At 39.5% G+C, this 14,119-nt stretch overlaps 1 protein-coding gene across 1 annotated transcript in view; it reads left to right on the top strand.

Annotated features, from left to right (window-relative positions):
- Cap2 (cyclase associated actin cytoskeleton regulatory protein 2) overlaps nt 1–14,119 on the top strand; it is a 121,118-nt gene that overhangs the window by 87,490 nt on the left and 19,509 nt on the right. Inside the window, exons 5-7 of the mRNA XM_090356345.1 lie at nt 4,343–4,486; nt 4,796–4,881; nt 8,292–8,397. Coding sequence (XP_090212471.1) covers nt 4,343–4,486; nt 4,796–4,881; nt 8,292–8,397 — 336 coding nt within the window. The remainder of the gene's footprint in view (nt 1–4,342; nt 4,487–4,795; nt 4,882–8,291; nt 8,398–14,119) is intronic.

Raw genomic sequence — 14,119 nt, 5'->3', positions numbered from 1 at the left:
AGTGACGTTCTGAGCTCCTGAGAGTTGAAGCTTCAACATATGAAATTGGAGCCATGCTATTCAGTGTGTGTAAAGTGTACTAGATGGCCAGAAGAGAAAAAGTATTCATTAACTTTCCACAAGAACAAGATAGCTTCTACAACAAACTTTTTTTTGAGTGTTCCCCTCTTCAATCTGGAAGAATTTAAAATTCCACTAAGACCTCTCTCTCATTGGTGCCTCACACCTTCCCTACGGAGTGGGTGTCATGGTCAACCCTATTTCCCAGCTGAGACATGGAATCTGATTATCTCATGGACAACTGTGTCACTAGTGTGAGGCCCTGGAGCAGAGGGCACTGTGGAGTGAAGACTTGAACATGAGCAGTCTCGTCTAGAGCCTGAGTTCTTCATCTCTTTATAATATCATTTCCTGCTCTTGTTGGCAGGCGAGAAACCTGTGTATAAACAGACAATCGTGTTTTTCTCAGTCCTCAATAATACTGAATAGAATTAGGCTTCCAGGCCTCCCAGAAGATATAGGCTCTAGCTCCAGCTTCACCATCTCACTAGTTGATCATATTAAATTAACCTCCCTGAGCTTCTATCTACCCAGATAAAATAGGAGAATTGGTTTAGATAAGACTAAGATACATAATAGGAAATACCTTGTACTTTGCAGCCCAACACACACCCAACACACACACACACACACACACACACACACACACACACAGCACAGTGCATAACTGAAACAATTCCTAAAGTATCCACCCTTACTACATATGAATGCCCTACAATACTTTCTATTATGTTTTAACATATTTTGTTAATTTGTTTAAAATTAGCAAGATTGGGTCTGTCAAAAGCTGAACTAAATTACCCCAAATTTAGAGTCCTGTAATTCCCAAATCCTCTCCATCTATTGAAATGCACTGTCATCTTAAATATACAGCCATTTATTTAAAACAAATGCATATTCCATATTATGAGGCAGTGCATCCTTTTGGCTTCTGCTTTGAGCTCATCATATCCTAGCAATAATAGTCACATTCATTTATTTTAGTTCCTATGCACCAAAAGTTTAACATTAATCTCTTATAACCTATAGGCTGTAGATGTTATGATCCCCGAGGAAAGTAAGAATCAAATATAGCTGATTTTCAAGGCCCCATAACTATTAGGTAGTCAAAGTGAGATTTGAGCCAAGGTCAAGTGAAGCCCTTACATGCAACACACAAAGGGAATTAGAAGTTACTCAGATCGGGGCCAGGAGTTTGGCCTAGTGGTACAGTGCTTGCCCAACATGCACGAAGACCTACGTTTGATTCCTCAGTACCACATATGTAGAAAAAAGCCGGAAGTGGTGCTGTGGCTCAAGTCATAGAGCCCTAGCCTTGAGAAAACACAAGGACAATGCTCAGGCCCTGAGTTCAAGCCCCAGGACTGGCAAAAAAAGAAAGAAGTTACTCAAATCTACTGCAGTTTGACATTTCTTCCATAATAGTTTTCTGTCCCTGGAACACCTTACAGGGTATATATCATGTGTATACTGTGACTATACATTTCCAATCTTCCCATCCCTGTGCAGGCTACCTCCTGTAAGAATTTAGGACTAAATCTCAATGTCTATTAAAGCTCTTAGGTGGTTCTAATATGTAGCCAATGTTAGAATCCACTGTCCTGAAATATCTTTTTAGCAGAACTAGGGTGTGAATGCAGGGCTTTATACCTGCTAAGCTGGCACCCTACCATGTGAGTCACACTTTCAGCATTTTTTTTGCTGTTGCTTTTATTTATTTATTTATTTTTGGAGTTACATTCTTGCAGACTTTTTTTTTGCCAAAGCTGGCCTTAAACTTCATTCCAGGGCTGGGAGTTTGGCCTAGTGGTTAAAGTGCTTGCCTAGCATGCATGAAGACCTGGGTTCGATTCCTCGGTACCACATACATAGAAAAAAGCCGGAAGTGGTGCTGAGGCTCAAGTGGTAGAGCTCTAGCCTTGAGAAAGTCCAAGGACAGTGCTCAAGCCCTGAGCCAAAGCCCAGGACTGGCAAAAAAAAAAAAAAAAAAAAAAAAAAACAACTTCATTCCACCAGATCTCAGCCTCCTGAGTACCTAGAATTATAGGTGTTAGCCATTGGCATCTAGCCCATTGCACTAAAGTTTTGATTAAAGAAATTTTAAAAAGGGGGGGCAGACCCCTATGGCTCACACCTGTAATCCTAGCTATTCAGAAGGCTAAGAACCGAGGATTGTGATTGGAAGCCAGCCCAGGCAGTAAGACTCCTATTTCCAATAAACTACTCAAAAGGAGCTGAAAGTGGTGCTATGGCTCAAGTGGTAGAGCACTCATCTTGAGCAAAAGAAGCTCAGAGACTGCTCGGGCAGGGTGCGGGGAGAAGAAACAAAAATATATATATAAAATACTTTTCCATTTTACTTCCTGCAACCAAAGATTTAGTTAAATACTGCTTAAAGCTTTTTAGCCTCTCTTGCAAAGCTGAAGTTTAAGACCTTGGCTATTTCTCTAAAGCATGCCCACGCGAATCAACAGCACTTAAAGAAAGCAAAGACAGCTGAGGAGGTTCTCAAAGCAGCTGAACACCGCGTTAATTGCAGAGCACCTCACTTGCTTTTGAAATTCATTTTTAATATATAACTAGAGAAGTCACTGACAGCATTAATCAGACATGAGCGTGACCAGTAGTCAGTCATAGATCTAGCAGAGCAGGGATGATAGAGAAACTTAAACTCAACGAAGGTCGCTATAAATTTGAGAGGCTGTCTCTTGTTCTTCAGAGAGCCTCTGTGAAAAAAAGTTCCTTGTTTCCATTTGGAGTAAGGCAACTACTGTCAAACTACTTTCATTTTCATCCCCACTAGAACCAGAAGACATCTTTTCCTTAATTTGTCATCACTAACTTAATGCCTATTTTACTACAGTCATAACCCATGTAGTCCATTAGACAGTACAACATGCAAGGTCACTGTGTTCTGTGCAGTTACCTTTAAAACAAGGGGTTGTGTCATACTGCTGGGATGTTCTGTGTCTTGGGGCACAGCATTATTAACATGAAGATTATCTGCAATTTTCATAATTCAGAGGATAAAAAATACAGTACGGTTAGCTCTCTATTTGAGAGAGGTTGGCTACATCCTTCCCACGGACACCAACAGTCAAATTGTTCCAGGCTCTTATATAAGATGACTTTGTTTGCCTGTAATCATCAGCCAGCTTCTGGTATACTTTAAATCATCTCTAAATGACAGCGTACAATACTCAGGCTATATACCTAATATAGCATAAAAGCTATATAAATAATACTGTTCTGATGATGCTATAATGACAAGAGGAAAAGAGTCTGTATATTTTCAGTTAAGATGCAGTCTGTGTGTGTGTGTGTGTGTGTGTGTGTGTGTGTGTGTGTGTGTGTGTGTGTGTGTGTGTGTGTGTAAGAGTCTCAGGGACTTTCCTGAGTGAGCTGGCTTTGAACTACGATCCTCAGATCTCAGCCTCCTGAGGGGCCTGGATTACAAGTGTGATCCACTAGTTCCCAGGGCAAAGTAGACACTTGATATCCTCAGGGACATGATCCCAAGGAGACAACAGCTGAGGAAAATCTGCTCATGCTCAGGATACGTGGAGTTCAGTGAAGGCTTGATTCATTTTCCGCATAATGCTACCTAACTCCACTAAGGATTCACAATGGCTATCACCAAGTCCAAAAGTTTCGCTTCATCATGTCAGTGAAACACAATTACTTTTACCTTGCTTTGGAGACACCATTTGTTTGTTGGGAGACAGATTCTCACAAAATTCAGCTCAAAAATAAAACAGCAGATCACTGGATCATGGGACTGGAAATGTGGCTTAGTGGGAGAGTGCTTGCCTAGCATGCATGAAGCCCTGGGTTCAGTACCACATAAACAGAAGAAAAAAAAAAAAACAAGTTGTAGAGCACTAGTCTTGAACAAAAGAAGCTCAGAGACTGCAACCAGGCCCCGAGTTCAAGCCCCAGGACTGGCAAAAAAAAAAAAAAAAAAAAGAATTAAAAAAAATTTTTGTGGATTTTTCTTTTTCTTTGGCAGCCTTGGTCAAATCCACACATACTAAATCTGTAAATAAAGCCAACAGTATACTGCTGGTCCACATTGGGTTAAATCCACAGGTGTAGAACCTGTACATACTGAAGGCTGGCTGGATTCTGATAGTAAAGAGAAACTCCATTGTCTTCTGAAGGATACTCATGCACTTTTTATTTCTAGACCCCCAGCAAATGGCAAGTTTTGGGTACTCTACAGGGCCCAAGGGGCTGGCTGTGTGTCTGTGTTCCTGTAGTCACGATCTGTGTTTCCTTGCAGAACGAGGTGGCTACGCTATTGAAACCCATTTCAGAAAAGATTCAGGAAATCCAGACTTTCCGAGAGAGGAACCGGGGCAGTAACATGTTTAACCATCTTTCGGCTGTCAGTGAAAGCATTCCTGCCCTGGGATGGATAGCTGTGGTGAGTTCGGATGCGTGCCGTCCTTCACCTTGCACATCATCAGAGTATTTGGGGGGACTGGGGGCCCCCTCTGGTCTCTGTCATCTACAATCTGATGGACTACCAGGCTGGATGCAGAAGCTTCTTCTTATTTACTGAAGTCCAATGCTTTCTATTCTGAGGTGTGAGAGTATTTCACCAACCTGTCCACACCACATTTCACCTCCACTCTTCCCCACGTCTCTATTGTTTACTTCTTCTTCTTCAAGGCATTTTATTTCTTTTCCTTTTTTTCCCTCCTATGCTTGGGTGATGGTCCTGTTTTCTCAGTCCCCTAAACCTGGCCCTTATGTCAAGGAGATGAACGATGCTGCCACCTTTTACACTAACAGGGTCTTAAAGGACTACAAGCACAGGTATGTACCTTCTTTTACCAGCTTATCTGTTTATCACTTGTTAGACATTTGCTAGGTTAGAACTTCATTTAATTGTTGATCCTTTTCCAAAGCTCTTCACTAGTGTACTGTTTAATCTTGAAAAAAAAATCTTATCTTTGCAAGAAAAGTCAACTAAGAAGTAAAACCCACTATATATGTGGTGTGTGTGTGTGTGTGTGTGTGTGTGTGTGTGTGTGTGTGTGTGTGTATGCCAGGCATTGTGGTTATACCTGTAATCCTATCAACTCAGGAGGCTGAGTTCTGAGGATCACAGTTTGAAGCCAACCCAGGCAGTAAGGTCCATGAGGCTCTTATCTCCAGTTAACCACCAAGAAGCCAGAAGTGGAAGTATGGTTAGAGCTTCAGTCTTTAAAAAACTTACTACAAAACAGGAAAGGGAAGGAGGGAAAACAAGATGATTGAGAGGGGGAGGGAAATAGGGACAAAAACATGAGAAGGGTATCAATGTGTGAGAAATAATGCACCTAGAGAATGTAACTGTAACCCCTCTATACATTACCCCCACAATAAAAAATAAATGTTACTGTAAAGGTGATATACAGAGGGATTACAGTTACATAAGTCAAGTAGTAAGTACATTTCTTTTTGAACAGTGTTACCTCTCTTCCCTTGTTTTCTCCCAGTTTTTTCCCTCCTGAGCCCCCTTCCCAACATTTCATTTTCAACATTGTGTCTAGGAGTATCACTGCTGAATTTATTCACCTTTTGTCAACCATTTCTGTGCCTCTCCTTACCCTCCTTAAATCAGATAAATTTACATACAAAAGATACAGAAATAAAAAACAGAGACAAAAGGGAAACACAGAAACATGTGCACATACATACACACATATACACATACACAACGTAAAATAAAAAACCTCTTGTTTCCATTTCTTGGAGTTGATTCCGATAAGCATCATTTTATATGATTAAGTGCATGCTATTGAGCCCTCGTGACACTCTTCTAAACATTCACACAGTGAGATCAAGGCGGTGTATTCTTAGGAGAACTTCAGCCTTGAGTGAAACAGCTAAGGGACCAGCCATGTTGGGACCAAAAAATAAAACAAAGCAAACTGCCTTGATTCTCTCTTAATAGATACATAGATACATGTATTCAAGTAGGGAATATGCTATGTATCATAGCAGCTATGCTATGTATCTCTGTCATAACGAGAGCATTTTGTGATGGACTAGACCAAACTTTCGAATGGATCGAAGGAGAGTTAATTGGTGCATGAACAGAGAAAAGAAAGAAAGAATCCAGAAATGAAGTACAAGTTGAGAACAAAGGTGAGATAGGCCAATAAAACAGACAGTGAAAGGAGAACCAGACTGAGTTAAGGTGAAACGTGATCGGGGTAGACACTCCTTGCAGAGTAAGGCGTGTACCTATGCAGAGGGCTGTGAAAAGTACAGGTGGATCTGAACCGTGAGGCTTTGCTTGGGGAATCATTGAAAAAGGATTTTGTCTTATTCAGCACAGATAACAAATCCTAGAGAGATATAAAGTAGGATTCAAAAGGAAAACAGGACCAAATAGAGACAGGCCAGAGTAGAGAGACATCCAGAAAAAATATCTCTTAAATTATTTAAGGAGTATCATGAGATTCCTCTCACCCTCTGATATGATTATGCTTTATTTATCCTATAAAGAGCTGGATTAAGTGTGCTAGGTCTTGGGACTGGAAGTAAATGGAAGGTTGGGGAGAAATAACAGCAAAAATGATGTACCTTCCCTTGGCTCTGGGCCACTCTTAAGAATGGATCCCCATCTGTGTCCTAATGTGACCTCCTCAGAAGTAACCATCCTTGACAAATATAAGGGCTCCTACAAATGTATTTCCAACAATTCAGATGGCAGGAAATTTGAAACCTGACTTGCCTGCATTATTGCCTGAAGTGATTTCTTATAAACCAGAAAACAATAATCTTCAACAATATAAGGCGAATTTTACATGAAGCATTGAAAAATAGACTACATAAATGCTTTCTGTAGTTTCATCTCTTTGAAAAACATGATACATATTCAAATACTTAGTAGATAAAGAATATTTACAATATATATATATATAGTATAAAGAATTACAACCCAGAGAATATCCATACTTTTGCAACTTATTTTAAAAATATATCTATGAGGGGCTGGAAGTTTGGCCTAGTGGTTAAAGTGCTTGCCTAGCATGCACAAAGACCCGGAATTGATTCCTCGGTACCACATACATAGAAAAAAGCCAGAAGTGGTGCTGTGGCTCAAGTGGTAGAGCTCTAGCCTTGAGAAAGTCCAAGGACAGTGCTCAGGCCCTGAGCTCAAACCCAAACCCAGGACTGGCAACAAAAAACATATATATATACATCCCAATATTTTTTGCCATGAACAAAGCCATACTCTCCAACTTCACTCCTAGGTAAATATCCAAAAGAAATGAAAGCATATATTCACCCAAAAGCTCATAAATGGGTTCATAACAACATGGTTCATAATAGACAAATGCTTGTGTGAATGGACAAAACAGGTGACAATGTTGAAAGGGGTGACATTGATCAAAACATACTGTATTACTAAATTGCTTGTGGAATGACAACTCCTTTATACAATGACTTAAAGTTAATAGAATATTCAAAAAAGTAGTCTTTCCATACAATGGAATCAAATTTGACCATAATAAGAATGAAGTATTAACAGGTGGCAATTTGGATGGATCTTAGAAACATAGCACCAAGTAGGGATAAAAAAAAAGACAAAAAAAATACTAGACATCAAATGATTCCATTTATATGAAATTCAGACTAGCCCATCCTACATAAACAAAAAGTCAATGAGCATTTGTCAAGTGCTGGAGAAAGTTAGAGAAACTGAGGTGTCTGCAAATAGAGAGCTTGAGTTTTCTTTAGTGGGTAAAGAAAATATTCTAAAATGAATGATGGGGCAGTTTGCGCACCTCTGTTGAATTAAACTGTTGAATTATGCCTTTGTAATATGTGAATTACACAGGTGGTGAATTGTATCATAATAAACTGGTGGCATTTTTTAAAAAGAAACCATCATTTCTTTCCATTTAGCAAGAGCAATGTTGAAGTTGGAATTATAGATGAATTCCAGGTTACCTCTTTCCTCTTCAAGTCTGTCTGAGTCCTGAGGGAACTTTGATAAAAGTTCCTTGTGCTCAGTGCTCCCAAGAGCACAACAACAGAAGAGGTTGTGCCAATGACAGGAAGCCAAATGTTGTCATTCAGCATCAGAAGGGCTGGGGGTGTGGCTCAAGTGGTAAAGCACCAACCTAGCAAACATAAGGCCTTGAGTTCAAACCTCAAATCTAGCAAAAAAAAAATGAGTAAGTTTTATTTGAGATCTAACTCTATTCCCATTCTCTTTGGTAACAAAGTGATTTACGCCACGTGGACTGGGTGAAGTCATATTTGAACATTTGGAGTGAGCTTCAAGCTTACATCAAGGAGCACCATACCACAGGCCTTACCTGGAGCAAGACCGTGAGTACAAGGCCCTCTTCCACCTGAATATGAAAAAGCTATAACATGCTCATAAAAACTCCCATAGCTGTGAACTAGCATATCATACCTTAGAATTTACCTGTAGGAAAGGACAGGATAAAATGTATATAAGAAACCTTATGGAAATATTTGCATTGAGAAATATGGGAGTATTGGAATATATAGGGAAAGATGCAACTAAGTTGATGAATTGGGTTTTTTTCCCTCTGCTTACAACATAATGGTTTTTGAGAAAAGGATCCATAAATTTTGAAGGGTTTTTAATAAGGAAGGGGATGTGTGGATGTAGTGTTTCTGTAGACTAATTGGAAACATTTTTTATTCATCTCAAATAAGATGGTTTGGGAATGGATTAATGTGTCATAAAGGGGAATTGTCATATTTTTTATCATGGAGATAAGTCATTAGAGAATGCTAAGTTGAAAATCAGGAGTTCTTGCATCTGCTGTTATTTCATAACGGACAAATTCAAGAGGAATAAGAATTCATTCAGAGAAAATAATGTCAACAAATGTTAATTGTGTATGGTACCCATGGAAAATGAAAAGAAAATTAGTTTTAAATAGTTTGAATACCATTAGTACAATGTACAAAGCTGAGTAATTGTGTTTATGAATATAAAAGATAAGTTGATTATTAATTAGAGAAAAATAAATGTAATTGTGTTTCTTTGCCTTAAAATGAGTACTTACTATGTTCATAGAAATATGCACTTTATAAGGAATGAGGATGTGGCTTAGAGAAAAAGTATTTGCCTAGCATGCATGATGTTCTGGGCTCAGTCCTCACTGGGAGAGAGACAGAGTGAAAGAGAGAGAAGGAGAGACAGACAGACAGGCAGGCAGGCAGGCAGAAAGGCAGAAACACAGAGACAGGGGGCCGGGAGTTTGGCCTAGTGGTTAAAGTGCTTGCCTAGCATGCATGAAGACCCGGGTTCGATTCCTCGGTACCACATACATAGAAAAAAGTCAGAAGTGGTGCTGAGGCTCAAGTGGTAGAGCTCTAGCCTTGAGAAAGTCCAAGGACAGTGCTCAGGCCCTGAGCTCAAGCCCAGGACTGTATTTGGATATTTGAAATTTGATAGGGAAGGGGGGAAAACCAAGACGGGTGGGGGGTGTGGGGGGGGAGGGAAACGGGTACCAAGACATGTGAAAGGATATCAATGTATGTGAATTAATGCACCTTCTATCTGGCAAATATCATGTAACCCTTTTACTAATTACAATAAAAAAAAAAAGTAAAGTGTGATGTTGAGTGAGACAAGTCAAGACCTAAGGAACAAAAGGCGCATGGTATCCTTAATATGTGGCTATTAGATCCAAACAGTACAAGAGAGAGGACTCAATATTTGCATACCCAATGCTATGGACATGGTATTGGAAATATAAACATAACTATATAGACATAAAAAACCTATGACTATCGACATAATGTTTTATTTCATAAGCTAATATGTATCTATGACATACAAAACCTTAGCCTAATTTTGATTAAGTTCTAAAATCTAAGTGCCAGTGATTGTATATAGAGATTCCCTTCTTGAACACTTGTTTGTTAAACTTGTCATTTGAAATATGATGTAAAAATCAATGTTAATAAATTCTTCAATTAAAAAAAAAGAAAAAGAAACACAGAGACAGAGACACATAAACACAAAGACAAAAAACTGAGACACGAGACAGAATTGATAGAAAGAAAACATCGCTACACACACCCTACATACATAGTGCTAAAAACATATTGCACAAAATAGCCCTCTGTTTCTTGCCATATAAAATACTCAGATATACTCTTTTTAATTTTGTGTCTTTTTTAAAAAAGTATTCTGGCTGAGACAAAGTAAATTGATTTCATGATCCACAGCATCACATCTCACGCTCTGAAAAAAAATTATAAAACATGTATTAGGATAATGGTTTCCATCTGTTCTCAAGTTCAGTTTTGAAATGTGTACTCTGGAGGGTTTTGAGAATGCTGCTTGGGATCCTGAGTTTCCAAGGCTGCATTGTGCTACCAAATAACCCTTCCCTCCAGTCAGCAGCTGGAGCCACGCTTTCAGGTTCCCACCTCCCAACTCAGGCCACAGCTGTGCCCAAGCCAGGAGCTGTTCAAGACAATTGCAGAGCCCATCTGTGTGTGCACAAGTGTGCTGGGGTTGAGCTGTTTAGGGATGAGCAACAGCTGGGGAATCATCTGTCTAGATCTTTTGTTAGTTTACTGTGGTAAATGGAATTCTTGTCGTTTCTCTGGAATAGAACTCGTGAACTAGAAGACTATGGCAGAAACGCCATAAGTTATCGGTTTCTAGTTTCGTTCACATCGATTCCTCTGCACTAAGGCTCACATACACTCAGCTGACTACATTGATTTTTTTTGGCACAAACCCATTGGAGACACTGTTATTTATCCCTCCAATAACTGGTCAGATTTGTAATGTCTCTTTAGCTGATGACTACAACTAAAAGACTACAGTCTTGTCCTTACACTTAAAATTACCAGAAAGAATCCCCCAGGAATTGTCTAGAACACCAACTATTTTATTTTCTTTCATGTGAATCTGGCTAGAAAAAGGTGATGGAAACAATTTCATAAATAGGATAGATAAGACTTTGTTCCTTTTGTTTTAGGGTGTGTGTGTGTGTCCGTTCTGGGACTTGAACTCAGGGCCTGGGTGCTTTCCCTGAGCTTCTTTTGCTCAAGATTAGCACTCTACCACTTGAGCCACAGCTCTACTTCTAGGTTGTCAAATGGAGATAAGAGTGGCATGGACTTTCCTAATGAGGGTGACTTTGAACCACTCTCCTCAGACCTCAGACTCCTGTGATTACAAACATAAACCACTAGCACCCAGCAACTAGATTCTTTTATTTTCTAGTGCTACATGTATTTTCATAGTTCTGTCTTTTCTTGCACCTGAATCACTTCACTTTTGGCTGCAACTACGTTGCACTGCAGTTATTCGTAGAGTTAAATAAAACTGTAGCTGGATGAATATATATATATATATAATTTTACATAATGGCAGTATAGTTCTTATTTCTTTCTTTTCTTTCCTTCCTTTCTTTTTTTGTCCTGGGGCTTGAACTCAGTGCCTAGATACTATGCCTTAGCTTCTGCCTAGGGCTAGTATTCTACTACTTGAGCCACAGCACCACTTTCTGCCTTTTCTGAGTATTTTATTGGAGATGAGAGTTTCATGGAATTTACTTCCTGGGCTGGCTTTGAATTGCAATCCTTAGATCTCAGCCTCTTAAGTAGCTAGCATTACAGGTTTGAGCTACCAGCACCCTAGTTCTGTATCACTGCGTCTAAAACTCTATCCTGTATGCCAATGGTCATCCATCCCAACAACACTTGGAAAAATGAAAATCATTAGAGATGGTTAAAAAGATTTTAAAAATACAAATAAAAGGCAGGAATCAGTGTGCTGGTGCTCAGCTGCCATCCCAGCCACGTGAGAGGCTGAGAACCCAACCTGAGCCAGCCTGAGAACAGTGTGAGAACTCCATTTCAACTGAAGATGGGGGGGGGGTATGGATATGGGCCTGGGATAACCAATGTCATCCCTGCAATGAGTCAGTGTATAAATAAGAGGCAGAGTCCACACAGACCCAAGCAATGAGTGGGCCTATTTCATCTATGGAAATAGAACACTGCTGCCACTTCAGCTTCCCCTGAGTGCACCAGTGGTACTTACACACAGTCCCAGAGGACCAGAAGTGTGGCCCAAGCGATAGAGTGCCTGACTAACAAGTGCAAGACCTTGAGTTCAATCAAGCCACCCCCCAAAAATAGTCCCACATAAGAAGAAACACAAAGCCAAACTAATAATCAAGGCTACTTAGCAAGACAATTTATGCTGAATGTCTGGGTCTCTTCAGCAAATTAGACTGTATCCCCTTCAGTCTATGATTCTGGCCTTGGCTATAATAGCTTGGTCTGCTTTTATCAAATATTTCTTTTAAATTTTTTTAGAATAATTCTACATTGTGGGCTAGATGCAGTTGCTCAAGCTGGTAATCTTAGCTTCTTGGGAAGCAGAGATGAAAGAATCAAGTTTCCAGGCCAGCCCAGGCACAAATGTTTGCAAGCCTCCATCACACCCAATGGCTAAATGCCATGTTGCACACCTGCTACCCCCAGCTATGGAGAGAGCACAATAGCTGGGTACAGGATGCACACCTGTCATCTCCAGAGACACATGGAATCCCAAGTAGAAAGGTCACAGCCCAAATCAGTCCAAGCATTAAAAAAGCAAGACCCTACCTTGAAAATAGCCAATATAAAAAAAGGCTGGAGGAGTGGCTCAAAGGGTAGAGTCCCTGCCTATCCCTGAGTTCAATCCCCAGTACAGTAATAATAACAATAACAACAATAATAATATAATTATCCTTTTGCATGTTGAACGTAAGTCACCACTTATTTTTTGAAGGCTCCTTCTATATTTTCTTTCTCTCTAAGTAACTGTACAAAGAGGTTTTAATTCCATGCATCAGTTTATGAATACAATGCATCTTGATCAAGGCCACCTGTATTTATTGAAAGGACACATCTGGCTATATAAATTAAGACTGAACATAAAAGACTAAATCGCTGGTTTCCACAGACCAGGTCTGTCACTCCTAGACGTTTTCCAGTACAAAGCTGTTAATACCTCTCTGAAGTAACTTTGTTTCTTGTTCTGTCTTTTAATTTTTTTTAATCTATGATCAAGGCTGAGATAGGAATGCAGGCCACCAAAGCAGCAGCAAAATCCACAGAGGGGGTGGAAGGAACAGGAAGGTGTGAATCATCAGACATCACAGATGCCACCTGGAAATGAGAGTTTTCAGTGACCTTCCCTTTGCTGAGGAGCCTTGAGTTCCACAATCCCTTCATCACTGGGGGACTATTCTTTTAGATCAACTACTTGTAAGTGGTTCTAATGGGACTTTCACAGAACCCCAAAAGGCGGCCATGTTCTCGGTTTCTACAGATGACATAGAATATAATTTCCAAATGGGCTTGCTAAAAATGTATTAATAAATCTCTGCTTAAAATATCATAAAGCACTTCATTGTGGTATTATGAACAAGCCTGTTTTCTTGCAAGTTTCTCAAGAATTTTTTATTTTCATTTGGCAGAGGAAGTCTCAAATTTTTAATAAGTGATAAAAATAAAAGACTTGAAACTAAAAATCATAAATCCACTTTGGCTTACGTTGATGTTGTACTGGGTGGCCATCTGTTAGTTTATGTGCCATCTTCTCTCTTGACTATAGTTGTCTTCCAATGAAAGCTTAATATAAATATGAATGTAAAACTTCAAAGTTCTTATAGAAGCTCACACATTTGGAAACATATCAATTTCACTAAGTTATTGATCAAAGTATACATTTAGCAGAAAATAGAAAATCGTTTTGACATCAAAAATCCTAACAAATTCTAAGCCATGGAGTCATGCACCAGTGGCTCACACCTGTAATCCTAACTACTTAGGATCTAAGGATTCAGGTTGGCAGCCAACCTGAAAAGTGAAGATGCAGCTCAAGTGGTAGAGCACCAGCCTTGAGTCAAAAAGCTAAGCAATTACTCAAGCCCCTGAGTTCAAGACCCAGTACTGGCCCCAAATAATAATAATGAGAAATAATAATAATAATAATGTCATGAACTCGAGTTTATTTTTTTCTGCCCACAAGAAAGGTTGTCTTACTGATGTGTGT

Source organism: Megascapheus bottae, chromosome 22, assembly GCF_031878675.1.
Source record: "Megascapheus bottae isolate mThoBot1 chromosome 22, mThoBot2.hap1, whole genome shotgun sequence".
NCBI lineage: Eukaryota > Metazoa > Chordata > Mammalia > Rodentia > Geomyidae > Megascapheus > Megascapheus bottae.
The sequence above is the reverse complement of the archived record's forward strand: the minus strand, read 5'-3'. Positions and strand labels throughout refer to the sequence as shown.